At 52.0% G+C, this 27,421-nt stretch overlaps 2 protein-coding genes and 1 long non-coding RNA gene across 12 annotated transcripts in view; 1 reads left to right on the top strand and 2 right to left on the bottom strand.

The window, feature by feature from the left end:
- Window positions 1-147: 147 nt before the first annotated feature.
- On the bottom strand, window positions 148-15,360 carry CC2D1B (coiled-coil and C2 domain containing 1B). 6 transcript variants are annotated; one of them, XM_072772109.1, is made up of 26 exons: window positions 15,001-15,083; window positions 13,158-13,244; window positions 12,758-12,866; window positions 11,283-11,427; window positions 10,203-10,312; window positions 9,673-9,828; window positions 9,125-9,250; window positions 8,799-8,964; window positions 8,418-8,599; window positions 8,171-8,246; window positions 7,953-8,063; window positions 7,742-7,872; window positions 7,487-7,559; window positions 7,186-7,325; window positions 6,648-6,765; window positions 6,394-6,566; window positions 5,865-5,990; window positions 5,338-5,396; window positions 5,138-5,254; window positions 4,698-4,771; window positions 4,546-4,604; window positions 4,279-4,330; window positions 3,806-3,905; window positions 3,563-3,653; window positions 2,407-2,536; window positions 148-2,154 (listed from the first exon to the last, which is right to left on the bottom strand). In XM_072772109.1, exons 4-25 carry the CDS (start codon window positions 11,392-11,394, stop codon window positions 2,408-2,410), a joined length of 2,481 nt encoding a protein of 826 aa, XP_072628210.1. In that variant the 5' UTR covers window positions 11,395-11,427; window positions 12,758-12,866; window positions 13,158-13,244; window positions 15,001-15,083; the 3' UTR covers window positions 148-2,154; window position 2,407. The 6 variants fall into 6 exon arrangements, with proteins under 6 accessions (XP_072628210.1, XP_072628209.1, XP_072628214.1 ...); XM_072772108.1 differs by lacking the exon at window positions 12,758-12,866 and having other exon boundaries at window positions 15,001-15,360; XM_072772113.1 differs by lacking the exon at window positions 10,203-10,312 and having other exon boundaries at window positions 15,001-15,044.
- On the top strand, window positions 15,014-27,275 carry LOC140602533 (uncharacterized). Its single transcript, XR_012005475.1, has 3 exons — window positions 15,014-15,564; window positions 25,057-25,825; window positions 26,008-27,275. It is a non-coding gene; the product is annotated as an uncharacterized lncRNA (long non-coding RNA).
- The window catches only part of ORC1 (origin recognition complex subunit 1), a 29,800-nt gene continuing 20,462 nt past the window's right edge, over window positions 18,084-27,421 (bottom strand). For 4 of the 5 annotated variants that reach the window (XM_072772103.1, XM_072772102.1, XM_072772107.1 and 1 more), the window contains 6 exons: window positions 26,490-26,597; window positions 26,058-26,207; window positions 25,179-25,298; window positions 20,914-21,083; window positions 20,104-20,191; window positions 18,084-18,426 (listed from right to left, as the gene is read on the bottom strand). In XM_072772103.1, coding sequence (XP_072628204.1) covers window positions 18,235-18,426; window positions 20,104-20,191; window positions 20,914-21,083; window positions 25,179-25,298; window positions 26,058-26,207; window positions 26,490-26,597 — 828 coding nt within the window. In that variant the 3' untranslated portion in view covers window positions 18,084-18,234. The remainder of the gene's footprint in view (window positions 18,427-20,103; window positions 20,192-20,913; window positions 21,084-25,178; window positions 25,299-26,057; window positions 26,208-26,489; window positions 26,598-27,421) is intronic. The other variant, XM_072772106.1, reaches the window with a different exon arrangement.

Raw genomic sequence — 27,421 nt, 5'->3', positions numbered from 1 at the left:
CTCAGCCCTACAGTTTCATCCTAAAAGGAGCTTTCTTAAGGAACAAAATCTTTTAGGAGCCATCCACGAATACTTAAGGAAACCTGCTCGGAATTTGGAAGTAACAATGAAGGTTTCACAGTGGTGCCATAAGAAAGGAAAATAATGTTAAGGTTCTAAAATCTTTTGCCCTTTAATATAAATTTTAAAATTTTTATTTTATTCAGTTCACTAATTCTAAAGGAAGCACATCTAGCACTAGACTGAAGAAAGAATTTACGACGTAAAGTTATTTGGGTTGTGACTGGTTCCCAGCTGCCCAGGAGTCCCAGAACTCTTGATGTCTGGTTGTTGAAAGAGGACAGATCTTAGGACCAGGAGGCTGGGCAGGCGCCGCCCACTAGTGACCCCTGCACGCCGTGGCTGCTACAAGGGCCTTTTAACAATCTCAGTTTCCAAGTCCAGTGGGTGGCTTCGTCTCACCTTCCTCAGCCTGCGGGTTGTTTTCCAAAAGCAAAGGGGAATGACACGTACCAGAGCAGAACAGGTCGTGAAAGGACGTCTCTGAGGCACAAAACTGTCAAATCAGAACAGGGCATTCATTCCTAGCGGAGCCCGAATGTAAAACCTCCTAGGGCTGTTTGGAACCTCTGAGGATAATCGCAGCTGGAGGAACGCCGGGACGGGTGCACACCCTCAGGAACCCTCCCGAGTCACCTCCCCCTTTGCTCTAGGCCACCTTCTAAAAGCTAACAACTTCCTTCTCATTCTAGATTATTGCTTGACACACAGATATGACTGCAATCAAGTGTTCTAGCTCTCACATCTGTGGAAATTTTGGTAATTCACCGGTAGGTAAGGAAGACTGGCTAGAAAACTTTAGGAAAAAAGCCGTTTGTCATTTCTATTCTGTTCATCACGAACCGCTCTGCTCTTAAGGGCAGGAAGCATGGTCCAGCCCTATCCTGGAAAAAGACACGAAGAAGTTCTATCCCTGAGCTGTGCTTATGCAGTCCCATGGTGGCTGGGAAGCTGAATGCATCTGCTTCACTCATAGCCTTTAAAAAATCTTGAGGAATGCTCTGTTGAACCTAATGCTTCAAAAAGGGGGGGAAAAAGATGTTAACGCTTATTTCTAAGAAATGTAGCATATTGCAGTTTTGGCTATTAAATCTAAATCTATTCTAACTCCCTCCGTTGTCTCCATCCATTCAGAAAAACAGAGCCAAAGGAGAATTTCCTGGGCAGGAACCAAGGGACTTGTCTAGGGGAGCAGCAGACCTAAGGCTTCCCCTTGCCCTCCCTCAAAAGCGGAAGCCATGGTGGCAATTTCTGTCAGTAACAAATGTTACTGCCACTCTGGCTTTTAAAAGTGACAGGGAACAGGGCTTTTACTCAGGACTTTGATAATTACTCTGCATATAGAGTGTTGTAAAACCCCTATAATAAATTTGACCTAGTTTCTTAAATAAAAGCGGCTACATAAAATTACATATATATATATATATATATATATATTATTTTTTTTCTATTTGTTTTTCTTCTTCCAGTTAACAGTCATTTAGTCATAGATGCACAGACCAAACCCGAGACCCAGCCTCGCCCCTACTTCCCAGCACTCCTTCCTGGGTATAACTTCCTCCTCCAGGAGAGCTTCGGGAAGCAGGGAGGCTGGCGCAGCAGCAGTCAGGAGCCAAGGCACAGGCACAGCTAGGGTAAACTGAGTTGTGTGGGACGGGCTGCACTGACCAAGTGGAGTCACGGAACCCAGCCCCGCCCCAGGCAGGGGGTTTCCCGGTCACCCTCAAGTTCTCCCATCCCTCAGAGCTTTGAAAGGCACATCCAGAAATGTTGCATCCAGGGTGAGGATAAGCTACACACAGTTGCTACGCAAGGGTTAAGGGGCTGGAAGACCCCCGGCACAGAGCAACGAGGCTAGGAGGCCATCCATGCCCTGGCCTGGCGGCAGGGGGCCGTGGGGGAGAGCTCCGGGATCCAGCCTGCTCCGGTGGAGGACCAGGGCTGTGGTCAGTAACACACATACTCCCCAGATCTTTGGTGCTCGCGTAGCAGCATCTTCCTTACATACAAAGGTTTCTGTAGCCAACAAAGCTGGGAAGAGTACACTCCTGCACGCAGCTGCGGCCCGTTTCCTCTCCCAGTGCGGGCCGTCTCCTGCACGAGGGCACAGAGCACGTGTCGTGAGTCTAAACTGTATTGCACATGCCAACAGTTTAGAAAAGATTTCCCGCAGTCAGACTCGAGACCTCCAGTTCTAGAATCCAAGGAACTTGGCCCCAGCCCTACCCAACAGTTTTGCCCCTTGGTTGTCTTTACAGAGGAGAGAGTCCTAGGTTTTTTCCCCAACAGGAGAGGAACCCAGACCACTCTGGAGGGCAGAGGTCAGGGACCCAGGCAGCTGCCCACCTTACAGGCCCCTGGGCTCCAGGACCAGCCAGTTCTCCAGGACCGTCTGTACATCCTGTCCGCTCAGAGGCTCCCGCAGCCGCACCTTCACCTCCAGCTTGCCCCCGGTGGGCTTCCTTCCATCCAGCACCTGTGAAGGCCACGGAGATGGTAACTGAGAGGCCCCGGGCTGGGAGCAGAGTGCTCATCGGCTCACGGGTCAGAAAAGGAGCTCATGTCCTGCAGCGTCCGCACGGGCAGGACAATCCTGCGGTCCTGCCTTCTGGCGGTTTTAGGTTGTCTTAAGTAACACATAAATCCAAGTAAGTATCCGTGCTCCAAGGTGGAGAGGAGACCCCAGGGCTCCGCCCAGTCTTCCCATGGCCGCTCCCTGAACAGATGCTCACGCTTCAAGCCATAGCCCGAAAGCCACTAAGCACTAAGCTGCCCTCCTTCACAGGTGGCCCCGAGAGAAGTGGACGGTAAGGCTGCACAGCCAGCGTGGCAGGGCGAGGACCGGAACACAGGCCAAGAGCATCGATCCAGCCGCTGCCCTGCTCCCCTCCTCCGAGGCAGGAGAGGCCCCAGCCTACACAGGCAGCAGCAAGGACGTGGGCCAAGGCCCACCAGTGGCACCATCTCGGTGCCTACCCGGCACCCTTCTCACTGGACCTTCGTGTCCTCACCTGTCACACACAAGTTCTCCAAGTCCCTGCCCCTGAAATTGAGGGAGTTCACAGAAGTTCAAGAAGCTCTCTGGAGCCAATTCCTAAACGCAGACCAGCTACACTCCAGGGGGCCCCCAATCTGGAACTACCTGCTCAGCTTTACGTCCAGAGCTTGTTCCGCTCCACCGTGCTACTAGACAGCTGTGCCGACCACAACCCAGCCCCCCTCAAAACGTAGGACGGCAGTCGTCAGACCCTCGAGGGGCCCTCTAGTCCACCATCCCCGGGGACGTAGCGGGGCATGTTGTGCAGAGCATCACAGCTTCCTGCCCAGTGATGCTAGCACGCTGTCTCGGACCCTGTCAGTCTCATATGTGGAATGGGAAAGCACCTGGTCTACGGCGCATTTACGATGCCTCAAAATGAACGGGCACAAAGAAACCTATAGTAGGGACTGATGTCCGTGAATGTTGTTCTTACTTGCAGGTCCTTGGGTTTGCTCATCCTACCTCCACAATCTCTCTGATCTCACATTCGTTCTCTAGCCGCTCCAGCTTCAGGTGAGCTGTGCCAACCAGCTTGTCGCTTCTGAAGAAGGACCTGGGGAACCAAGAATCAGCCGACTGTTGGACCGGGAAGGCCGGTGGGAGCCCCGGGCTCATGCAGAAAAACAGTAGGGGCAGCAACAGAAGCTGCTCCGCCCCCCCCCTCCCCCACCCCCCATCCTGGCAGTGGCCTGATCAGGGCCTCACCCTTTGTGGAAGATTTCAAACTTGATTCCTTTGCTTTGGATCACCCTCCTGAAGCCCCGGTGGTTTCGGTTGATGTTTAGTTTGAAGAGCTGATCAAATTCTGCAAGAATGGGAAAAGACAAGAAGTGGCATGGGCTCACGGCTGGATTTCCCTCTCTGCCTACAATTCGGAGTGACACCTACCAGACAGTGGTGGAGCTTCTAGGCCCTGGCTTGGAAGTCCACACAATTTTTGTGCTCTTACTAGATACAGATTATACCAAAACGGAAAGGATTTGGATTCAAGTCCCATCTCCATTGCCTCCTTGCTATGGAGCCCTAGGCAAGTCCCTCTACCTCTCTGAGCCTCAGTTTCCCCAAATGTATTACCTCTTGATTAAACCAACTTAAGATAATAAACTGAAAACACTCTGAAAACGAAAGTGCTGCACACACACAGGAGAGAGCGGGTCGGAGGAAAGAGCGGTCCTCACCTGGAGAGTTTGTGTTCTTCACTACAGCTGTTTTGCTTTTTTGAGCCTGCTCCTAAAGCAGGAAGATGGAAGAAGTCAGGACAGCTTGAAAAAGAGGTGTATAGGGTGAAACCTCTAGGCTGAGTGTTGAGGGAAGTGCCTGCCCCCCAGCCCCGTCTTCAAACCCCTCCCAGTAGCCAGACGTCCCAGGGAATGCAGAGAAACTGGGCACAGGGTCCTGGAGTGGAAGGTGGGGCTCAGGGGATCCTCCCTCTACCTGAACCTCACCGAGTTAGGGTAGTGGAACTCAAACCGCACAAAAGCATCCAAGTCATCAGGAGTCACCCCTATGATGGAGAAAGGGGAATCGGGATCAGCAGGAGTAGCCGGGGCTGAGGGGTCTGGGCAAGCGCCCAGTGCAGAGGTGGCCCTGGGGCTACCTGAAGGAGCTGGGAGATTCATTCCCCGGACGATGATCAGATGCATTTCCGTGCTGTTGAGTTCTGAGAAGATCCTACAGCCAAGAAGCAAGGACAAAGAGCTGTGACAAAGAGCAGTAGGGAAGGTCCCCTTGTCTGGTGCCTGCCTGGCTGCCTTGCTGGAAGGTGGTCAGGAGAGCAGGCCCAGGGAAGCAAACCTGGCCTGGGCAAGCAGTGGCAGGGCTGGTACGCACACCTCAGACCTCCGTGACCTCCAGTCCCGAGTTCCCGCCGCCATCGCCGCAGCTCTGAGCTTCTCATGGGCAGGCAGCCACGGCCCACTCCTTCCCAGCACCAGTGCCTATGGCACGGCCAGCCCCAGACGCCTCACTAAAAAGGCCTATGTCTCCAGTCTCTTGTCCCATCCCTGCATGGAACCCGTTTCCCTTAAGCCTTGGCACCTCACAATCTGGAATGTCTTCAACTCAAAATGATGGCTGGGAGGGTCAAGGCCCTGGGCCTGGGCCAGCTGCAGGATCTCCAGCTGCTTCTTGCGGTCCTGAGCAAGATTCTCAAACCTGACAGGGACAGGTGGGCACGTCAGCACGGCAGGGCTCATCTCCCCCACCCAATAAGCCGCAGCCCCGGGCCCACTGCTCACCTGGTGGTCTCGGCCACGTTGCCCTGGTGCATGAACTGCTTGGAGAACAGCACACATTTCTGCAGATAAGCGCCCAGAGTGACACCAGAGCCCGTAGCAGGACTGCTTAGTTTAGCATTCGAGGCCTGAGCCCCGCCGTTCCTCTGTATGTAGCCTCACCCCCCTTCCCCTAACACATACCCCAAGGCCACTGTTCCCAAGTCCCATCACACTTTTCTAACTTTTTGCTGTTTTATTTCCTGAGGATAGCCATTCCCCCAAATTCACTTAGCAAGCTCCTGTTCAAAACCTAATAGAAACAGCATTTCAGAGGCTGACTTACAACGGACACACACCCAGACACACAGATACACCCGCCTCCCTTAGTACTCCTTTCTCGCTCCCGTCTTCAAAGTACGTTCCCCTTGGTCACACAACCAGTAAGTAAAAGAGCCAGAATTTGAATCCAGGCCCATCTGACCTGAGCCCCACACCTTTCCCTGAAGGGGGCCGCGGGCACTGAAAGGGGAAGAGAAACGACGACTGACCTCATGTTGCTCCAGAAGCATTTTTTGTAGCTGGGCATACACCTCCTCAGTCTTCTGGGAGAGCCGCAGGTCCTCGTGGTGAATGAGGATGAAGTCGCCCTCCTCATCCGTCAAGGGTGAAGGCACCTGGCCAGGTCACAAGGCCCCTCAGGGGCCCCAAGAGTCAGATTATTCCTCTATTGAGCATAACAAACACCAAATCCACACTACTGTTTCTCCAGTTCCCACTAACCTCCAATGATGGGAACTCACTACCTCCCACTCTACCCCAGGCCGCCGCCACGCTCTGCTTCCCCCTTGCCTTGCCCTGCCTTGTCACCTCTGACCCCAGCTAGCCCCTCTGGCCTCCTGGCCTCCTCTGGGACCACGGGGCAGAGCAACATAAGCAACAGCTCTTTCCCAGGTGTCCCCGCATCCTATCTGCACCTTGCCCCCACCAAGCAGCTGCTTCGTTCCTGGCCCCGCCCATCAAGCCAGCCAGCGCCTCCCCTGCCTGAGAAGTCCTGCTGCTCACCGAGGCGAGACTCACCTTGGAGAGGTCCACAGGTCGGCCAGCTCGTACCTGGGTGATCTGAGCCTCCAGGCGTTTGGCCACCCGTAGGTGGGCCTTGGCTTGCTCCAGGTCCTGGCCACGCTTCGCCTGCAGGGCTGCCCGCTGGTACTGCAGTCTCCGCGCCTCCAGCAATGCCAGCTGCTCCCGCACTGAAGGACGAGGGACGATGGCTAGGGCCATGCCTGTCCCTCCCTGGAGCCTTCGTTCATCCATCCTTCTCCCCAACTCACCAGAGGGACTCAGCGACTCCTTAGAACTCGAGGCCTTGGGATCAGGCAAGGCCCGAAATGAAGGGACTGCAGGCTTCGCTGGCTTCTTGGCCACTGGGGCCTGGGCTGGGGGCTCATCCTGCAGGTGCCCGGGAACGTGTCATGGGGGTCTGTTTCCCACCCAGGCTGCGGCGGCTCCCGGACCTGCGCTTCCTTCCTAATGCTGCACTAGCTTGCCGTGTAACCGGACGTGAGTGGCTCTCCCGTCACGGGCCCTAGAGAACCTCAGCGCTGGAAGCTGCCTCAAAACCTTCCCAGTAGGAAAGCAGGGTAACAGGGACTGAAGCTGGGCCCTGGAGTCAGAAAGACGCTGGCCCAACTCTAGCTCTGCTAACTCCTGGCTGGGTGCACTTGGCCAAGTTTTTTCTCCGTGAAACCGAAGAAAGCATACCTACCTCACTGAGCTTGTTAGTACAGACGACGACAGGGAGTGAGTGGGCTTAGCCCTCGTCCGCTACTCCCCCCAGCCAACCCCTGGAGCCTCGGGCCTGAGCCAAACCTCATCCTCCTCCTCCTCCTCCTCCTCTGCTGGGGCTGGATCCTCCAAGGAAGCCAGCTTCTGGGCAGCAGCTAAAGTAGCTGCCACCGCATCTTCCTCGGTGCCCACAGCGGGCGCCAGGCCAGGAATGGGGGGGAATCCTGTGGAAGACAGATGGCTGGGAGAGGGGCAGGGGAGCCTCGGAGAAGCACGAGGCGGCTGTGGGCCATGGCTAGAGGCAGACACGTGAGCAAGCACTGCCCCTCCCCACCTATCTTGCTCCCAGACCTCCGTATAAGGCCCCCTCGCCGAGCCTGCTCACCTGGCGGAACAGGTAACTCAGCAAAGTCCACTCTCCGTCCTGCCCGGTGTGCCCGGATGGCATCCTGATATTGCTACAAGGGAAGGGGGGACTTGCGGGGACCATGGCATGTAGACGCCACACAGGGAGAGGGAGACCCAGAAGGCAAGCGAGCCCCTGAGGCAGCAGGAACTCCCAAGACAGAGACAGACAGACAAAGACCCGAAGAGCAAGGCCCACCGCAGCCACAGAGAGGTCGTGAAGCTGTGGGCCCACCTTGGCTATGCGCTCATGCATCCGCGCCTTGCGCTCATCCCCACTGCCCCGGGCCTGGATGCCTGCCTCCCGATACTTGTTTAGTCTCTGCTGCAGGGCATCCAGTACCGTCGGTGGCTCAGCAGCAACCACTTGAAAGAAGAAAAGAGATGGCATCAGTCTGCTGCCTCTCCCCAGGGCCCCAGCCCACAGTTCCACCATCCCGTCCTACCTGGAGCTGCTGGAGTATCAGAGCCTGTCACTGGCTGCACTCGCTCCAGGGCTAGGGGTACAACTGGGGGTGCTGTGACAGCCTTGGAAGCCTGTGGAAGGGCCTTCAGATCTGGGGACCCAGAGGAGAGGTGGAAGTGGAGGTGCCTGGTGAGTCCTGGCCCCGAAACTCCCCGATGTCAGCCTGAGCCGGCCCCAACCCACTGTCCCCATACTGACCCTTAGGTGCCGGGGGCATGGCACTCAGGTCCACAGGCTGCCCCTTCCCCAGGGCCTCCAGGACTGCACCAAATCTCTACAGTAGGAAAAGCAGGTGTGGGCATCAGCCAGGGAACCCTTGTGCTAAAAAACTTCCCCCTCAGACCCATCTTCCTCAGGCCCAGTCTACGTGTATGACCATGCAGGTCACTGCCCCCATCTGTGAAACAAGGGGTTGGACACAGGGCCTCCGAGTCAGATGCCATACCTTCCCAATCCTCATGAGTTCTCGGGCACGGTTTAGGTCTCCAGCCCGCTTGGCATTCAGGGCAGCCAACTTGTACTCTCTCTGTCGAGCTGACAGCAGGGCCCGTGGGTCTGGGTCTGAATCAGGCGGGGCAGAAATGCCAAGACTGCCCGAGAGGCTTGTCTCCGGCTGAGAGGGCTTGTCTATTAAGAAATAAAAAGCCCGCAGAAGTGGCACAAGGGTCAACGAAGAAGGCGCACCCTTTGGGTCCCAGTGCCTACAGGTCCAGTTGGCCCAAAGACCTTTCAGGGAAGGTACAACTGATGACAACGGGCAGGGTGGGATGGGGAGGCAGGCTCTGAGCTTAGAGACTAGGATAGGACTTGGAATGCCTCCAGGTACCTGGCTCCTTGGTGAAGGGAGCTGGGGCATCTGCCTCTGCCTCAGGGTTCCTGTCAGCGGCTTCCTGGGGGGCCGGCTGTCTCTTGCCTACGGCCACTGGAGGTGGAATCTCATCCTCACTGATCTTCTTGCCTTTCCTCACAGCAGCCAGCTGAGCCTCCAGAGTCTGAAAGAGAGAACCAGAAGCCCAGCGAGTCATCTCAGCCTGAACCCTGCCTGAAGATGGGCCAGGAATCTTTCACCTCCACAAGGGTGGTGGGGAAGCCTTACCCACTGCCCTCAGCCCCACTCCTCCCAGCGCTGTTCCTTGGCCAGGCCCAACCCACCTTCAGGCCACGCTCACAGCGCCTGGCTTTGGCTGCTTCACCTGCCTCCTTGGCACTGGCTGCAGCCTCCCGGTAGTTGTGGATCCGATCCTCCAGCAGAGCCTGCAGCCCCCGAGGCCCTCCAGCCTGTAGATACTTCAGTTCAGGGCATGGCCACTCCAGGGCCAGTTAGGCCCTTGCTGCTCCCTCCCTGCAAGGAAGCTGCCCCAGAAAATGGAGCTCTTGGATTCAAGGAGAAGGAAGAGCCTAAAAGCCTCAAGGTGGGAGGCAAAGACTCACTGGAGAGGCCAGACGCCATGTCAGAGGGAAACACAGAGGCCTAAACAATCTGTGGAGGCCAGGAAATGGCTGCAGGGGGTGGTCTGGGAGAACAGAGAGGCCTTTGAGGCTGGCCAGCCGCAAGCAGCTTCTCAGGCTGTCTGCTTGGGGCAGCTGTGGAGGAGCGCGGAAGGGCTACTGCAGCCTTCCTAAGCAAGCCATGCTACACGCATGTTCTCCACAGACACTTTCAGGGCATCAGAGGTGCACAGGATCCCTCCAGAACCTACCTGAGCTGCTGGGACTGAAGCTGTCAGTAGAGCTGTCTGCCCTGGGGCTTCGGTGTCTTCCTGTCCCTTCTCCTCTTCAGAGCCTCCTGGGCTAGCTGTCTCATCACCATCCTGGGGCCCAGCCTCATCCACACCCAGGACCTCCTGCAGCTCAGTCTGAAAAGAGACAAGTCTCAGGAGCTTGGGAACCTCGGCATCATACCCATGACAGGGTACGAAAATAAAGCCCCCCACCCCCAGCAGCATCGTCAGCATCAATCACTGTGCCTCAAAGTCCTCTTTACCAAAACACTCCTTTAATCTGACCTTAAAAGCCTTAAAAACAGTGAAGACTCCAAATCTGAAAATTCCCAAATGCACAGCTCAGACCACACGTCAAAAGAGACCTCACATCGTGGTTAGGAAAATGGGCCCTTCTTGGGCAAGGCACTCACTCAACCTCAGAGCACACACAAGACAAAGCCCAGGCCTCTTCCTCAGGCTTGATCACAGAGCCCCCCCCTCCCCCCACACCAGCGTGGCAGACGCACCAGCAAGTCTGCATCCTCCTCCAGCCCTTCCTCCTCCAGCCCTTCCTCCTCCTCCACATCCCGCATGCAGTCTGCAGCCAACTTCTCGATGTGAGCCATAGGCAGGGGGGCTGAGGGAAGAAGGTCACAGACAGTGAGGGCAATCAAAGGTCCGTGAGGAGGGTCTTTGGTCCCCTGTGCCAGCAAGACACATCCAGGGAGAAATCCTCTTTCTCTTCCACAGCCAAAGTCCCACCTGGAAAACCCTTGCTCTTCATGACCCAGCTCAAAAGACCCTCAGCTGGGAAAGCTTCCTGGGAATGCTCCCTTCTTGGCATTTTTGTCATAGGTATTCACAGACATGCCTATCTATTCCCCAAAGCCTCGTTTCCCATACGTATAGACTTTTAACGTCCAGGGAAGCTTTACGATACTTTTACAAGGTAGGTGTCACTCCCATTTTACACACGTGAGCTGATAATACCAAGGTTAAGTTTCCTCACATTGCAATCTTAGTAACCAAGATGCAAACCCAGGCTCATCTACCTGCAAAGCCGGTTTGGACCGAGAGAAGTAAGGGCCATGGGTCTCCCAGACCAGTGACTCCCTTCCCAGGTCCCCCCACTGTCCTCATCTCAGGGGCACACGGGATGAGGGATGGTTCTCTCTAAAAGAAAGATTTAGACCCTCAGACGCTCCCAGGCTTCAGGTCTCTGCCCTCTTCCAGGCTGGGGAGGGAGACTGCACTTACTCAATAGCGTCTGTGTACTTACGTGCTCAATGCAACCTGTGCTAAGCCTGAGCCCCTCCGCTCTACTGGGCCCTAGCTAGGGCTAAGATAGAGAAGTCAGTCAGTCTGAGACTCATTAGGACCATTGTCCATAATGGGGAGAGGGGCCGTCAGAGAAGGAATGAGCTTCCCATCACACAGGTGTATGAGCAGGACGAGACAGCCTCCTGGTGGGAGTACTGCAGAAGACAGGGTATCAAGGATCTGGTGATCCAACTGGCTCCTCCCAGCTGTGAGGAGACAACCGTCTCTACCACCCACCTGAACCCATCTGATCCCAGCAACAAGCCCGCCCAATGCCACAAACTCACCTTGCCCCTTGGGGGCTGGCTTCCTGCCTGTGGCCCCTGCTTCCCCGGTGAGGGCCAGCAGTTCAGCCTCCAGGTCTCCATCATCTTCAGTCTCCTCCATTCCCAGCATCATGTCCTCAGGGCTAAACTCCACAAAGAGCCCCAGCTGAGAGCAGAGAAGGGTTCTTAGGAACCACACAATGAGGACCAGTCCTAGAGCCAGTCTCAGGCAGTCCAAGGCTCCTTCATTATGTGTGAGGCACAATGTGCAGACAGGGAAACTGAGGCCTGCAAGATTAGCCTTTGGGGCAATTATCTCCCTAGTGAGTATAAAGAACCCAGTAAGACTACATTGCCATTATTATTACAGTGTAACAGCACTAGCTGTCAGGCACTGCACTTAACATTCTACATGATTTTTAATTCTCAAATCCTGAGACTTAGACCCTGTTTTTTTAAAATTGTGGTAAAACACATGTAACAGGGTGCCTGGCTGGCTCAGTTGAAAGAGCTTGGGACTCTTGATCTTGGCCCCATCCTGAGTGTAGAGATTACTTAAAAATAAATAAACTTTAGGGATGCCTGGGTGGCTCAGCAGTTGACCATCTGCCTTCAGCTCAGTGCCTGATCCCAGAATCCCGGGATCGAGTCCTGCATCAGACTCCCTGCATGGAGCCTGCTTCTCCCTCTGCCTGTGTCTCTGCCTTTCTCTCTCTCTGTGTGTCTCTCATGAATACATAAATAAATACTTTAAAAATAAATAAATAAACTTTAAAACAAAACATAACAAGGGGTGCCTGGGTGGCTCAGTCAGTTAAGCATCTGCCTTTGGCTCAGGTCATGATCTCGGGGCCCTAGGATCGAGCCCTGCAACCCTGAGCAGGGAGCCTGCTTCTCTCTATCCCTCTGTAGCCCCCACCCCACTTGTGCTCTCTCTCAAATGAATAAATAAAATCTTTGAAAAAACAAATGAAACAGAAAAATTATCTTAATCATTTTTTTAAAGTAAGCTCTACGTCCAATATGGGGCTTGAACTCAGGGCCCTGAGATCAAGAGTTGCATGCTGTACCAACTGAGCCAGCCAGGTGCCCCTCACCATAACCATTTTTAGGCGTCCAGTTCGGTGGCATTAAGTACATTCACACTGCTGTGCTACCACCACCACCACCAGAACCCTTCTCATCTTACTCAACAATTCCCCTTTCCCTCCCCTACCCCGTCAACCACCATCCTACTCTCTGTCTCCATGAATCTGACGGCCCTAGGAAAAGGTAGCCCTATTTCCATCACTATGCTCAGGTGAAACTGAAACCGCCTTAAGTGGCAGAGCTAGCATGTAAAGTAAAGGGCTTGTGACTTCAGTCTATGCTCTCCACTCCACACCCTCCCTTACCCACTTCTTTTAAGACCATAAAAATGGACTAAGAAGTTTCAGGACTTGGGCCCAGAAGAAATAAAGGGAGCAGATTAGAGGATACACTTTTCAGTCTCCCACCTGGGCCAGAGCCCTGTGTCTCTAAGCCGCAAAGCTCTTCCAATGGCCACAGTCCTCAAGCCCTGGCATCCTTGGCTGGCAAGCAAAATCGTGGCCCTAAATGAGAAACCTATGACAGTGATGACACCCCATCAGAACACCCCAAATTTGGTGGCTCCTGAGCCCGCTCACTCATGGAGTGACCGTGGCAGGAGGACGCCTGGGTCGAAACGCAGCCGGGTTTAGGCTCCTCTCCCAGCGCGGCTGGTCGGCGCTAGTCAGAGGGGCCTGACCGCGCCGCCGCCTCCAGGGAGCGCCGCCCGTCTCACAGGACCAGCGAGGGAGTCAAGCAGGTGACCCGGTTTGCCCGAGCCGCGTGGAGACCCCAGGCGGCCGGGGCGGAGGGGGGCAGCGTCCATACCTGCTTCGCAGCGGCCACGCCCCGGCCACTGGCCTGAGGGCCTTTCCGGGGTCTCGGCCCTGGCATCTCGGCAGCGCGGACGCGGGTCTGACGGGGAAGGAAAGCGCGTCAGGCGGGAGGAGCCTCCGGGCCCGCCCCCAGCAGCGCCGCCGCCGTGGGTGTGGCTGCCAAGCTCCCAGCCCCGCACCGGCACGGCCCGGCGGCGGCACGGCGGTGGGAGGCCGCGGCCCGCCTGCTCGGCTTGGGGGCCACCAGGAGGACGGCGGGGCGCGGTCGGCCACTCAGGGAGCCGCTGCGCGCAAGGCTGGAGCCTTCAGAACGGCTCCCGCTACGTTACGGCTCGAAATCCAGTGCCTCAACCAGTGGCCGCCACTGGCAGCACGAACCTGGACACTCGTCCCCACACCAAGTCCCGTCGGGCCGCTCAGCTCCGCAGCGACCCGCATTCCCGCTCGGGCTCCCGACCGCAACAGGACACGACGTGACGGAACCCGCGCCCCCGCGGCCCCGGCCTGCCACCCCCCAGCGGCCCCCGCGGCCCGGCCTGTCGGCCCCCGCGGCCCGGCCTGTCACCCCCCAGCGGCCCCCGCGGCCCGGCCTGTCGGCCCCCGCGGCCCGGCCTGTCACCCCCCAGCGGCCCCCGCCTGTCACCCCCCAGCGGCCCCCGCGGCCCGACCTGTCACCCCCCAGCGGCCCCCGCCTGCCACCCCCCAGCGGCCCCCGCGGCCCGGCCTGTCACCCCCCAGCGGCCCCCGCCTGCCACCCCCCAGCGGCCCCCGCGGCCCGGCCTGTCACCCCCCCAGCGGCCCCCGCCTGTCACCCCCCAGCGGCCCCCGCGGCCCGACCTGTCACCCCCCAGCGGCCCCCGCCTGCCACCCCCCAGCGGCCCCAGCGGCCCCCGCGGCCCGGCCTGTCACCCCCCAGCGGCCCCCGCCTGCCACCCCCCAGCGGCCCCCGCGGCCCGGCCTGTCACCCCCCAGCGGCCCCCGCCTGCCACCCCCCAGCGGCCCCCGCGGCCCGGCCTGTCACCCCCCAGCGGCCCCCGCCTGCCACCCCCCAGCGGCCCCCGCGGCCCGGCCTGTCACCCCCCAGCGGCCCCCGCCTGCCACCCCCCAGCGGCCCCCGCGGCCCGGCCTGTCACCCCCCAGCGGCCCCCGCCTGCCACCCCCCAGCGGCCCCCGCGGCCCGGCCTGTCACCCCCCAGCGGCCCCCGCCTGCCACCCCCCAGCGGCCCCCGCGGCCCGGCCTGCCACCCCCCAGCGGCCCCCCGCGGCCCCGGCCCGCACCCCCAAAAGCTTCTGGAGAAAGTGATGCTTGTGCTGAGTCATGAAAAAGTTGGGGGGAAGGCGGGGAATGGACTCCCAGAGGGAACCCCCTCAAGGGTTCCGGGGGAGGAACCCGCGCGAGGGAGCTGCGGCCGGGGGCGCAGGGAGACGCGGCACGGCGCGGGCGGGGCCCTCGGGGCTCCGGGAAGCACCCGGGGGCGGGGGACGTGACGGCGCCGGGCGGGCGATCCGGGATCCTCCGTGCGGCCGCGGAGGGAGCACGGAGGCCGGCAGGCTGCCCAGGACCGAGCACCTCGCCACGGCCCGGCGAAGTGGCGTCGCGATGGAGACGAGGGGCGAAACCCACGGGGCTCCGAGGCTCACCGGCCGCGGGCGCGCGGGGTGACGGCAGCCCTCGGGGCGCTGAGGCGAGCGGGCTCGGGGCAGAGACGGACGTCAGGTCCCCAGGCCGAGGCGCGAGGGCCGCGGAGCGCGCACCGGAGGCGAAGCCGAGGGACCCGCCCCCGCGCCCGCGTCTGCCCCCCAGCACCCCTCGCCGGGGCGGGCCCGCTGCGTACCTCGCCGCGGATCCGACGCTAGCCCGGTCCTAATCCCGCCCGGCACCGCCCAGGGCTCCCGCGGCCCCGGGGAGGCGGCGGCGGCCGCGACAGGAAGCGACCCTGCGGGAGGCGGCTCCCGCCCGGACACGTGACGCCACGCCCCGTGAGGCGCGCACCACGCAGGCGCAAGCCGGGGCGGGCGTGACGTGCCAACAGGTGACTCCAGCGGTGAGGTTTTCGGCGCGCAGGCGCCTTCGGGCAGGTAGCGCGACGCTCGGAGAGACAGACGGTAGTTGGGCAGGTTTGGGGTGCGCCGCTGCTCGCGCACAGGCGGCCGGTGCGTCCGCGAAGCGGCTCTTGGCCGCTCTCCCCGCCGAGCTCCCTCCCGTCGGGCGCTACACCCGCGCCCCGCCCCGTCGGCGTGGGGGCGGGGCTGCCGCAGGCTCCGTCCCGGAGGCTCCTGCTTCGCCCCCGCCGTCGGGGTTTGCTCGAGACCTGGGTCCCCAGAGAAACGCCAAGGGGCTGCCCTTTCTCAGTAAGGCACTGCACGTCCCCTTTCTCGCCGTTAGGCGCGTTGCCCAGGTGAGAGCGGCAGGGCCAGGCACCTCGTCCACGTCACTCCGGCTTGACGCGGAGACGGCTCCCCTGCCCTGCGGCCCCGGGATGTCGGGTGGAGGGGCGTTAACCGGAAGCTTCGCCCAAGACAAACCTAGCACCGCGCTCCTGCCGGAATCCTAAACTTTTACATTATTATTATTTGCAGTTTGTAGTTAGCGGTTTCAAAAATCTTCCAGTCTTCTTGGACAAAGGGCCTGTCTTCTTACTGCTTTCGGGCCATTGTCCAAAGAGGTCATTTCACCATTCAAAATGAAGTTTCGCTCTCATATTCTCATCTCTCTTCTCATTAAAGAAGTTTTCTCTTATAATGAGATAATTAATATACGCAGACATATGCAATATTTCATATTTGTTTGAATGCAAGCTCCACAAAGGCAGATGTTTCTGTTCCCCGAGTTCTCTCCAGTGTCTAAAGCAGGTAGCTACTCAATAAGTAGCTCCTATTTTCTCTAGGAACTGACCTAAATACACGGGTATCTACCACAAATTTAAGAAAAAAAAATCACAATACAGTTGAAGCCACCTGTACACCTCTCAGGTTGCAGCATTTTCCCAAAGACAAACTTACTCGGCTGAATTCTTTGCCCTCCTCTGCACGTGGGGATCTGGAAGCCGCCTATAGCGTTTGTTTGCGGGCGTCAACATCGTGTCATTGGTCTCACTACATACATTCTTCAACTCCTTTTTTTGCTCTATTTGTAAGCTTCATCCACATCAATACCTAATACTGTATGTGGTTATTTCTCATCTCTGTAGTATTTCATAGTATGAAAATGATTCTTTCCCAATTGCTTGCCATTACCGTGCCGTAAACATTCTTGTACACAAACCCTGGGGTCCAGCGTGTTTCTCTAGGGTATATACCTAGAGGTGGGATTGCTGACTCGGAGGGTTCCTGCATTTTCCAGATTAAATATTACCAAATCAACTCCAAAACAGTGCCAGTTTACATTCCCATCAGTGGGGCATTTGGGTTCTAGTTGTTTCCTATGGTCATGGAAAGGTTTTCTAATGTATGTGTGGAAGTTTTGACTTGCAGGCCTCATTTACTAGGCTTCCATTTTGTTATTCATGTGTCTTATTGTGTAGATGACCTATTTACTCATTTTTCTTTTTTATTGTGTAATTTTTTGCTCTGATACTGATCCTCTATTAAATCCAATTATAAACATATATGCATATATGTACTTCTTTCTGAATTTTTGAGAACTATTTGCAGATGTTCTTTCACCCATAAATAATAAGGACTTTCTATAGAACGGCAAAAACTTGCCATTCACAAAGTTTAACATTTACCTCAAACTTACATAATATATATTCCCTAATGTTTATAATTGTTCGTGTCCACAACCCAGTCAAGGTTCACATGGTGCATTTAGCTATTTAGGCGTTTTTTGTTGTTTTTTAAAATTTATTTATTGAGAGACACAGAGAGAGAAAGAGAGAGGCAGAGACACAGGCAGAGGGAGAAGCAGGCTCCATGCTGGGATGCCCAACATGGGACTCAGTCCTGGGAATCCAGGATCACACCCTGGGCTAAAGGCAGATGCTTAACCACTGAGCCACCCAGGTGTCCCGATACTGATATTTTTGAAGAGGAACAGTTGCTTTGCATATCTTCCCCTCAATTTTGATTCCTCTGATAACTTTCTTTATCAGATTTGGTCAAACATTCTGGAAGGATTATTCACAGGTGCTGTGTTTTTCCTTAGTGCCCGACAGGAGACTTTAGATGTCAGTTCCATTGTTGGTTAGAAATGTAAATGTTGGTTGGAAATGTAAATGAGAATTGCAAAGTTACACAAAAACCCTGCCAAGATTTTGACTGGAATAGATTCGTATTTAGAGACTCTCTTTATTTATTTCTCAGTATATTTTCTGTGCTTTCTAAGTCTTTTTAAAGATTTGTTTTTTTGATAAATAGTAATTTTTTTAAAATTATATTTTAAAGTATATATATATATATATATATATATGCTATATTTCTAGCAGGCTTTTTTTTTTTTAAGATTTATTTATTTGAGAGAGACCATGGGAGGGGCAGTGGGGGCAGAGGGAGAGACTTAAGCAGACTCCATGCTAAGCACAGAGCCTGATGTAGGATTTGATCTCATGACCCTGAGACCATGACCTGAGCTGAAACCAAGAGTTGGATACTTAACCGCCTGCACACCCAGGCACCCCAAGTAGTAGTTCTCTTTTATAAACTTTGTTATATTCACATTGTTCATTGACTTACAGTAAATCTTCCTCTAAAGCCTGACCATAGCCATCTAGTTCCTTCCCAGAGGCAATCAATGTAACCATTTCTTACACATTCTCCCACCACTATTTAATATAGATACACATAATTGTGTGCATACCATGTTGCCATTAAATAACTGGCAGTGCTAACAGAAGAGTCACAAGAAGGGCCTACTGTCAGAAGGATGGTTTGGTTTTTATAATCTGGTGTTTGTAATGACTAGACTTCTCAAACACTCTAAAAAACAGCAAATTATTTAATGGAAAATTTCAAAAGTCATGACAGCCATTTCCATGCAGTATACTTTGCTACAACAATTCCATGTGCTTAGAAAGCGGAAATCAAGCTCTTTGCAAAGAGCTGGTCACAGTCCTTCCTTGTGAAGCCCTTCACTCCTTCAGCGCGTATAGCACATCATCCTGGCTGACGTTGAGCCGCACACGAAGGAGCAGGTCGTTCCTGCTGGGCTCCACAAGGAGGAGGTGGCAAGAGCCCAGGTTAGAACACACTGCCATGGTCTCTGACATGGTGGGGTACGGGAGTCCCTCCATTCTGCACAGTGCCACGTGTTGACTGTACACCTAGAAACAAAAAGCAAATGTGAGGTCAGATGCCAGAAAGGGGAAGAGGAAAGGCAGTACTGGTTCTGTACCTCATCATTTATTTCTTGTAGGCAAGTCAGACATTTTTTTTTTCTGTTTTTTAAGATTTTATGTATTTATTCATGAGAGAGACAGAGAGCCAGAGACACAGGCAGAGGGAGAAGCAGGCTCCACGCAGGGAGCCTGACGTGGCACTTGATCCCAGGTCTCCAGGATCACACCCTGGGCTGTAGGTGGCGCTAAACCACTGCGCCACCGGCGCTGCCCCCCCAAGTCAGTTCTTATGTAGGATACTCAATACCCTGAAGGCATCAACAAGTGCCCTGATGGGGCACAGATCCAGGGCCAGCATGCTGGTCGGGCTTTGGAATCAGAACAGGTCTCAATCCTGGTTCTCCTGATCACCTAAACACACAACCCTGGGGAAGTTACTTCACTTTTTGAGCTTTAGTTTCATCTATTAAGCATACTCCCACATCCCTCATGTGTTAATGGATATAAAATATCTAGTAATTGTCACTTACATAAACAGTCCTAATCTCCAGGGAGTAAGAGTTCCAAATGAGATTGTCATAATTCAAGTCAAATTTTGCTATAAGGGTACTCTCCTTAGCAGATTATAGCACAGGTGCTAAAGCACAAAGGCCCAAGGAGAATACTGCAAAAAGAGAGGCGGGGGGTACTCCTAAGGCACCCGGCGCCAGGCAAGCCTGCAGCACTTCCTGGGCACTTGCTATTTATAAATCACCCCCCACTCAGGCTGGGAGCTTGTCAAGAACAGGGTCGTTGACCAATTCAACTCGGTTCCTGCCACACTTTCACAGTTGATGACACATTACAGATGTTCAGGAAGTGTTTACACACTAAAATGAAAGCCACTCTGGAAGAGCTGTCTCAGGCTCTAAGAGGAGAACAATAATGGGCAAGCATAACTAGCAGTTTAAAACAGGTTTTTAAAAAGTTAAGAAACCATAAAAGTACAGAAGTAGCTGGACCTATCTGTATGTCTAAAATACAGTCTCTCTCACACACACGGACACACACGCTCCCAGGTAGACACTCAAACACCTTTAACAATCTTTTAAGGTTAGTCCATTATCTATGGACACTAATTTTAAACCTCCAAACACTAGCCCTAATGAGTCCAATGTAATTGAAACAATGCTCAAAGAGTGTTTGCATTGATATTTGTAATTTGTTTTTAAAATGGGTCATGCTGAGAGCCTTATCCACCCCCCACACCAAAGCTGTATTAGGGCAGTAACTCTTGTCTTACTGATCTTTGTTTTTTTAAAGATTTCTTGGGCAGCCCGGGTGGCTCAATGGTTTAGTGCCGCCTTCAGTCCAGGACCTGATCCTGGAGATCCCTGCATGGAGCCTGCTTCTCCCTCTGCCTGTGTCTCTGTCTCTCTCTGTCTCTCATGAATAAATAAATAAAATCTTTAAAAAAACAAAAACAAAAACATTTCTTTATTTAATTTGGGAGAGAATGTGTGCGCGTGCACAAACACACACAGCTGGGGTGGGGCAGAGGGAGGAGTCCTGAGCAGACCTGCACTGAGCGCAGAGCCCAACTCGGGGCTCAATCTCACAAGCAGAAAACAAGAGCAAAACAAAAGCAAAATCTAGAAGGATTGAAAGCAAAAAATCAATCACCTGTTGAAATGTTGCTTCTTCCAGTCCTGACCGACGGAACTCAGCAAGAATGGCTCTCAGGAAACTCTGTTCCAGAACAGAGGAATTTCTTAAAGAAAATATAAGAATTCTCGTAAGTGGCTATACCACTGGCCCAGGGAAAAGCCAAATAAAGTTTTCCTGTGTCTTCAGAGAAGAGAGGGGGGAAAAAAGCCTGGGAAATATTTTCTCCTATATTATTCAGTAAGGTTTCCTCTACCCTTTAAAGTTTCAAAGCGATATAGAAAATGCCATTTGTGCAAGCCAGGGACACAACTACACATCTGGAAACATACCAGCATGCTCATTTCATGAGCAGAGTGTATCATTCATTGGGCGAGAAATAGCTTCTTCCTTCCTCTTGTTCTAATAGCAAGAACTTCGCTATGGGTGCTGATACTCATAAAAACCTGAGTACCAGAATCAGGTCATGATTCTCCTACTCTGCTGGTTTGCATTTCTAGCTCCCTGTAGAGTTTGCCCCTTAAGAAAATGGCAGTGTCTTCAGTAAATGCAGGCTGAATGAATAAAAGCACAGAAATTCCCATGGACTTCCTACACTGTGGACCTTCTCTGGGTTCTATCGAGGAAGTTTCAGGGTCAGGAAGCAGAAGATTCTTACTTTTTAAAAAACTGAGTATATTTGACACATAACATTATGCACTTTTAAGGATTACGATGTAGTGCACTGAAACATTTATATATTTAATAAAATCACCTTTGTAGCTATATTTATCAAATTACACAATCACAGTACAATATTGTTATGTACATCCATTAGAAGCAACTTACTTGATGGCAGTGATATATGACGATGAAAACATCTCATCTACTGCTTGGAGTAAGTGGGCTATAGTGACCAGGCCAGGGGAGTCGGGCTTCCTGCAGGAGAACTCACAGATCTCTGTGGCACGCCTACAAATGTCCAGGCAGCGTCGTGCATCTCCAGAAAGGGCTGCTACCTACCAGAGGAAGTATTTTATTCCTTGAGATCGTTTTACCATTATCTCAGCCCAAGAGAAAAACCAACAGATTCTATGTTCAGCTAAAAAAGAAAGGCAGTGCTGAGAATGGGCTTAAGCCTGCAGGTATGTGCTTAGCCCCAGTGGGAACCTGGTGGAAGCCTGGATATAAATTATTACACTGTTTCTGGGATTCTTCCTTGAGTCTAAACCTTTGTCTTGGATTTATAGATAAATTCATAATGGAAAGGGCAGGAATTCTTAGCTTTATTGAAAATCTGGGAAATAAAACTTAGACCACTGGCCCAACCAAGATCATTATTGAACCACCTAGAAACACAAGTGTTCTCATTCCTTTCATGAAGAGAATAATGTGCCCCAGAAGCAGCCAGCCAAAGCCAAGAGACTGATGTGGAGCCTATCTTGATTACAGCAGTCTCCCTCACAGCATGTGGTAAAATTTGGAGACCACCTGGTCAATGGCTAAATGAACCATATCATGAGGGAAGGAAGCCACAAAGCTGGAAGACACAGAGGAATCTGTGGTTAGATGAATCAGACCAACCCATGAAGCCAGTGACCCCACTGCTCCTTTCTTTCTGTGCACACAGGCTCCCTTTACAGGGAATCCTGTCTCTCTCCCAAGCTGACTGAGAAAGCCACTTGCACTATAAATTTCGTGGAGATTGGAATTCTTGGACTCTGCAGCCTGCAAGGATCTCTCAGTATTCCTAGGACTTGCCAGCAATCCCCACCATTTGCCCAGCAGCCATCACACAGGTAACAACAGCCTGCCTGACTACATCCTGAGATGATTATTTCCTCCCAAAATTCATGCTACGCTAAGTTACAAGAGCAAATTGTATAGGCGTATACATACACATACACAACACACCAAGATTAAAAGTGGTCATCTGTGGGAAGTGAGATTATCAGAGTTTATAAATGTTTTGTGTATATTTATTTTCAGAACGCAAATGTAATGTTCAAATAAAAGTCATTTTTCTAGTAACCCAAGACAAAAACATGAGTATCAGCTTATATTCCCCCCTTCTCTGATTTTCCATATCCAGTGGGTACAGAAGTCCCATGGATGGTTCCAGCCTATCACTTCTTCCCTCCCATTATTACCACTGCCTTGTGAGGCAGCACCGTGTAGCGGTTAATAACACGGACTCAAGAGCTACTGTAGAGACCAAAAAATAGTGAACAGATGACCCTGGAAAGCAAGAAAACACCCAAACACCAGTTCTCGCCCTGGGGGTATCCATGAACCTTAGTGACCAGTATAAAATACCCTTTTATACTGCTGCTGGAGTGAAGGACACAAAAGAAAAGCTGGGGCCCACCCCACATGGAATCTAACAGAAGACCTGGACTCTGACCTCAACTACAGCCTCAGTATGAGAGTGAATGTAAGACCCACTATGCAGAAGAGATGGCAAGCAAAATGGCCTGGGTGCACCCTGGTATCGGATAGGTGTAAATATGGAGTCTTTGCAACTACAAGCCTTCATGTGGATTTGCAGCCCAAATTTATGTTGTGTCTCCTAAAAACCTCAAATGGAGAATTTTGTTTAAAAATGGTCCCAGGTGATAGTGGCCCTTGGTAACTGACAGAAGCAAAAACAGATTCTAAATGAACTAACTTCAACCCAGCCCTCAACTAATTCTCAAAGTTCTAAAGAACACAAGCATATAGTAAAAAGTAAATACAATTAAAAAAAAAAAAAGACACAAAAACAAAGCCACATCTGCATGGGATGCATGGGAAACAGCATCTAATTGTAAAAAAACAGAATATAAAATAGTTATGTTTCTTTATATGTATAGAAATGAAAGAGAGGTTTGAAATTACAAAGTTTTGAGTAAAAACAGCACCTAAATTTGATGCCTTCTGAAACCAAGAACCCCAAAAGGAAGGGAAGCAACGTGAGAGGAGCAGAGAGTATCATTCTGCAAGCTGGAAGAGGTGGCAAAGTAATGGTTGATTCTGCAGACTGGAGAGAGCCAATTCCTAAGTCAGTATTAAGGAATCCAAGAAAAAAATCTAAGTTACACTAAATAGCTTCAAAGTGCTCAGATGATTGCAATACTGGAACTGGAAGTAAAGGGGGATGTTTGGCTAAAATAAGGACTGGTTGAAAGTTAAGAAACCAATGCCCTAGGGTCACCTAGGTGGCTCAGCAGTGGAGCGTCTGCCTTCAGCCCAGGGTGTGATCCTGGAGTCCTGGGATCAAGTCCCACATCGGGCTCCCTGAATGGAGCCTGCCTCTCCCTCTGCCTGTGTCTCTGCCTCTCTCTCTCTCTCATGAACAAATAAACAAAATCTTAAAAAAAAGAAAGAAACTGATGCTCTGGAGCAGGGGTCAGCAAAGTAGAGCCTGCCACACATTTTTGTCCATAAAGTTTTATTGGAACACAACTATGAGCATTCATTTACCTAGTCTGCATGGCTGCTTTCAAGATGCAAGGGCAGAGCTGAATAGTAGTGACAGAGACTACTATAACCACAAGGCCTATTAACATCTCCTCCCTGGCCCTTCACAGAATAGGTTTGCTGCCCCTTGCCCTAGATTCCTTCCCCCATTTCATGCTGTTAGGTAAATATTAGGGCCACTCACAGGAAGGTTTAGGGCTCTGTGGGTAATTCTGTGCCTTGGTTATTTGTACTGTCGCTATAAAACTCTTTGCCTTGGAGATGATCCCTCTTCTGCATGGCAGGAGTCCAGAGATTTATTCTCAAGCAAGGGTAAACAAAAAGTCTCTGGACCAGGGAACACTAGGTATGATTGCAGGGAGGGGAGGTCCCTTACTAGACATAAATGTTTACTATTTGCATGCTGAATTTGAAGACCTCCACCCTCTCTGACTGCAGCCTACCTCCCCCACTTCCAGAATACTACTCTCCAGGCAGGACCAAGATGCCTACTCTGGAAAATCTGACCATCTTAACCTAAAGGGAAAGAACTGGAGATAATGAAATTGGCCCAATCAGATTACTCCACAGTGAAGCTCTCAGTGAACAAGCCCCACTCGTGTGCTCAGAACTCCCCAAAGCTCTTAAGTCTTCGTGCATACACCAGAGTAGACAACCAAGACATCTGAGGAAAGTCTCTAACGCTGCAGGACAGAGTCCAAACTCAACAGACAAAAAGCATCTTGGAGGAAAAGAGAGAAGACAATCTCAAATAAACAGATCGGCATTAAAAAGGACACTTTAGAGAGACAAGAGACAAAAAAGAACTTTCAGAAACTGCATGATAGCAGAAGTGAAAAACTACCCAACAGAGGAGTTAGGTGCTACCTTTGAGCTCCTAGAAAACAAAGCTTGGATTTGAGCTCCCCATCTGTCTCACCTCTGACCCCAATACAGCAACCCATACAGCACCCAGCTCTGAGCTGCCATGACATGTGTTGCTGCTTTAGGCATTCAGAATTCTGATCATGTCAAGTCTTCTTTTGAAAGACTGCGGATGTGTGGATTCTTGCATTCAGCTTGAAGCAGACATTTCACCCACTTCTGCTCCTCAGCAGCCTTAGAGAACAGGCTTGACTGGCATCCTCCCAGTGAGCTTGGAGGATGTAGCTATCCAGCACCTCACACCTACCCTGGCCTGTGTGCCTTGCTAGACACATTACAAACATGATCTCACTTAATTCTCAAAACAATCCTAGGAGGTCAACATTTTTATTCCCATTTTTCAGAGAAGAAAACTGAGGCTTGGGAAGTTGTTAAGTAACTTTCATATAACCTCCAATCCCCGCTAAATATTAGAGCTGGGATTCAAACGGTTTGCTACTTGACTGCCTATAATGGCCTTTTCATTATACAATGCTGTTTGCCCCCTGAATCCATTAATCTTCATTTGTATGTAAGCCCACCATATTAAAGCCTGATAATTAATTATACAATGAGAAGGTAAAGGAACTTTTCACACTTTTGTTCTACTTTTGATATTTACTTTTACAGGACTTTCTCAGTTTCTTTTCATCTGCAGAGCACCCAACACAGGCCTCACACTGGCAGGCGTTCAGCCAAGACTTGCTGCCTGGTTTCTAGGTATAAGCAAATGCTCCCTGAAGCTGACTTACCTTCCTGGCTACCAGCTGGATGGCATCGTCCTCAAAGGCCTTTATGTTTTTGAGTCGGGATATAAGGATCTGCTGCAGCTGGCTGTGAGTATAGGGCTGGAAGGACATCCTGGTGAGACCCTGAGAAGACAAGATAATAGAGAACAAGTTCATTAATTATCCACCCTCACAGTCCTGCCACATGGCCACCCTTGTGTCTCTAAGCCTGATTTCCAAGTCCCATAGAACAGGTTACACATTCCATCCTGGGACCACCACGGATTCCAGCTCCTTTCACTACTGACAATGACCAGTGCTATCCTGCAGGGCAGCAATAGTTCTCAAGTATTTCTTTATTTTGTTTAAAATAACTTTTATTCTACTAGAATCATTTAGGAGATCTAACTTTTATTCTACTAGAATCATTTAGGAGATCTAACTTTTATTCTACTAGAATCATTTACTAGATCAAGGCAGAGGTGCTCTCATTTGAGTAGGTGGGAGTATCTTTGGCTCTCCGGTTAGCACAGGCCTGGCTCCTGGCTTCACTCATCATGCTCTAAGTACTCGATGTGGGCTTCCTGATGAACCACCAGGTCCACAAGGGCAGATGTTGCATCTGCCTTGCTCGCCGCTATACTCCATGCATCTAACATCGCCTAGCAGGGGTGAGTGCTTCAATATTTGTCATGAATAATTAGACCTTCAGGGCGCTGTGCAGACAGCAAGATGTGTTTGCAGAAAATCGTGCAATGGTGACACATTTAATTAGGAGAATCTCAAAAATCACATTTTATACTTTTCCTATTTATTATAGCTTCCTGTATATTTAACTTTTGGAACTCCTTAGCCCAGGTTATGGATCTGAAAGAACAGCTTGAGAAAAGCCTTTGGACCTACTAGTCGGCTTGATACCCGGTTCATCATGATGCGCTCTGGCAGGTCCATCGTGTTGGCAATGGTCAGGACCACAAGCCGGGCCTCCTTGTGAGTGGGCCAGTCAAAGAGATTGTACATTACGTCTTGTTTCTGAGTCCACAGAAGGTCAAGCTGCCAGTAAATGGATAGAGATGCAGGATCAACCACAGACCCGAGCCAGAGCCGCAAAGTGAAGACCGGTTACCACTGCTTTAGCTGCATGTGCTTCTCAGGTCCCAACACGAAAGCAGCAAGGACATCAAGGGACATATGCCTCTCCCCACCAAAGAACAGGCTCAGATGAATGAAGGATGAAAGGAGCCAGGAACACCCTCTCGACCCAGCAATTGCTCCCGGAGTGCCACAGTCAAGCACGATGCCACTTTTCTCATCCTCCCAGGGGAACCTCCTTACCTCATCCACAAGCAGCACAGTGGTTTCCTGAGAGGACCTCTGGGTAAGGAACCGCTTTGCCAGCAGTTCTGCCGCATGGTTAGCTGTTGCCTTTTGGCCTGTCAGTTTCTGCAATGCGGGGAAAGGAGGTATGGTAAACGGCAAGGTTTGTACTCTCCTGAGCTTAATGTTAAATTTGCAAGAGAGGAAGCAATTTAGTCTGAGGACTTCAGCATCCTAAATTCTGCCTTCTGCTCTCGTCTTAACCTTAACCTGGAAGAAGAGAAGGCACCAAAAGAGATGATAAAGAAAGTGTTTGAAATGAAAGTGAGCCACAGGCAGGTCCTAGAAGCCTGTCCACAATCATTACTGCATGACTCCATTTATAACTGGACATTACCTGTTCCAAGAAAACAGCAAATGAATGCAAGAGCCAGGTTCAAACTCCAGCCAATCTCAAATCCGTTTGCCACAGTTTGCCATGGGGCCTCCTGTGTGCAGTTTTTACCACGTTAATAAGTCCTGGCTTCAGTAATTCATGTCCAGCTCCTAGACTTTAAGGTCCCTGAGGGTAGGAATTCTGCTCTCTTTGCTCTTGCTACAAAGGACAATGTCTGGCACATCATAAACATCAATAAGCACAAAATTAGGGGCATGTGGGTGGGTTCAACCAGTTAAACGTCTGCCTTCAGCTCAGCTGATAATCCTGGAATCCTGGGATCAAGCCCCAGAGTCAGGCACCCTGCTTTTTTCTCTCCCCTCTGCCCCTCCACCCCCTTAGTGTGCTCTCTTTCAAATTAAATAAATAAATAAATAAAATTTTTAAAGCACAAAATTAAGTATTAAGTAAACTTTTCCTTTTAAAAAGATTTTATTTATTCATGAGAGACACACAGAGAGAGAGGCAGAGACACAGGCAGAGGGACAAACAGGCTCCCTGCTATATTTTCTAA

Source organism: Canis lupus, chromosome 13 (genome assembly GCF_048164855.1).
Source record: "Canis lupus baileyi chromosome 13, mCanLup2.hap1, whole genome shotgun sequence".
NCBI classification, from domain to species: Eukaryota; Metazoa; Chordata; class Mammalia; order Carnivora; family Canidae; genus Canis; species Canis lupus.
Note: the sequence above shows the minus strand (reverse complement) of the source record. Positions and strands in the feature narration are given on the sequence as shown.

Coding starts and splice junctions, on each gene's coding strand:
- CC2D1B (XM_072772108.1), bottom strand. CDS start 13,223: ATGCCAGGGCCGAGACCCCGGAAAGGCCCTCAGGCCAGTGGCCGGGGC. Junction 10,313..11,282: donor GCCAGCCCCCAAGGGGCAAG/GTGAGTTTGTGG, acceptor TTCTTCCCTCAG/CCCCCCTGCCTATGGCTCAC. Junction 5,255..5,337: donor AACGTGGCCGAGACCACCAG/GTGAGCAGTGGG, acceptor TGTCCCTGTCAG/GTTTGAGAATCTTGCTCAGG.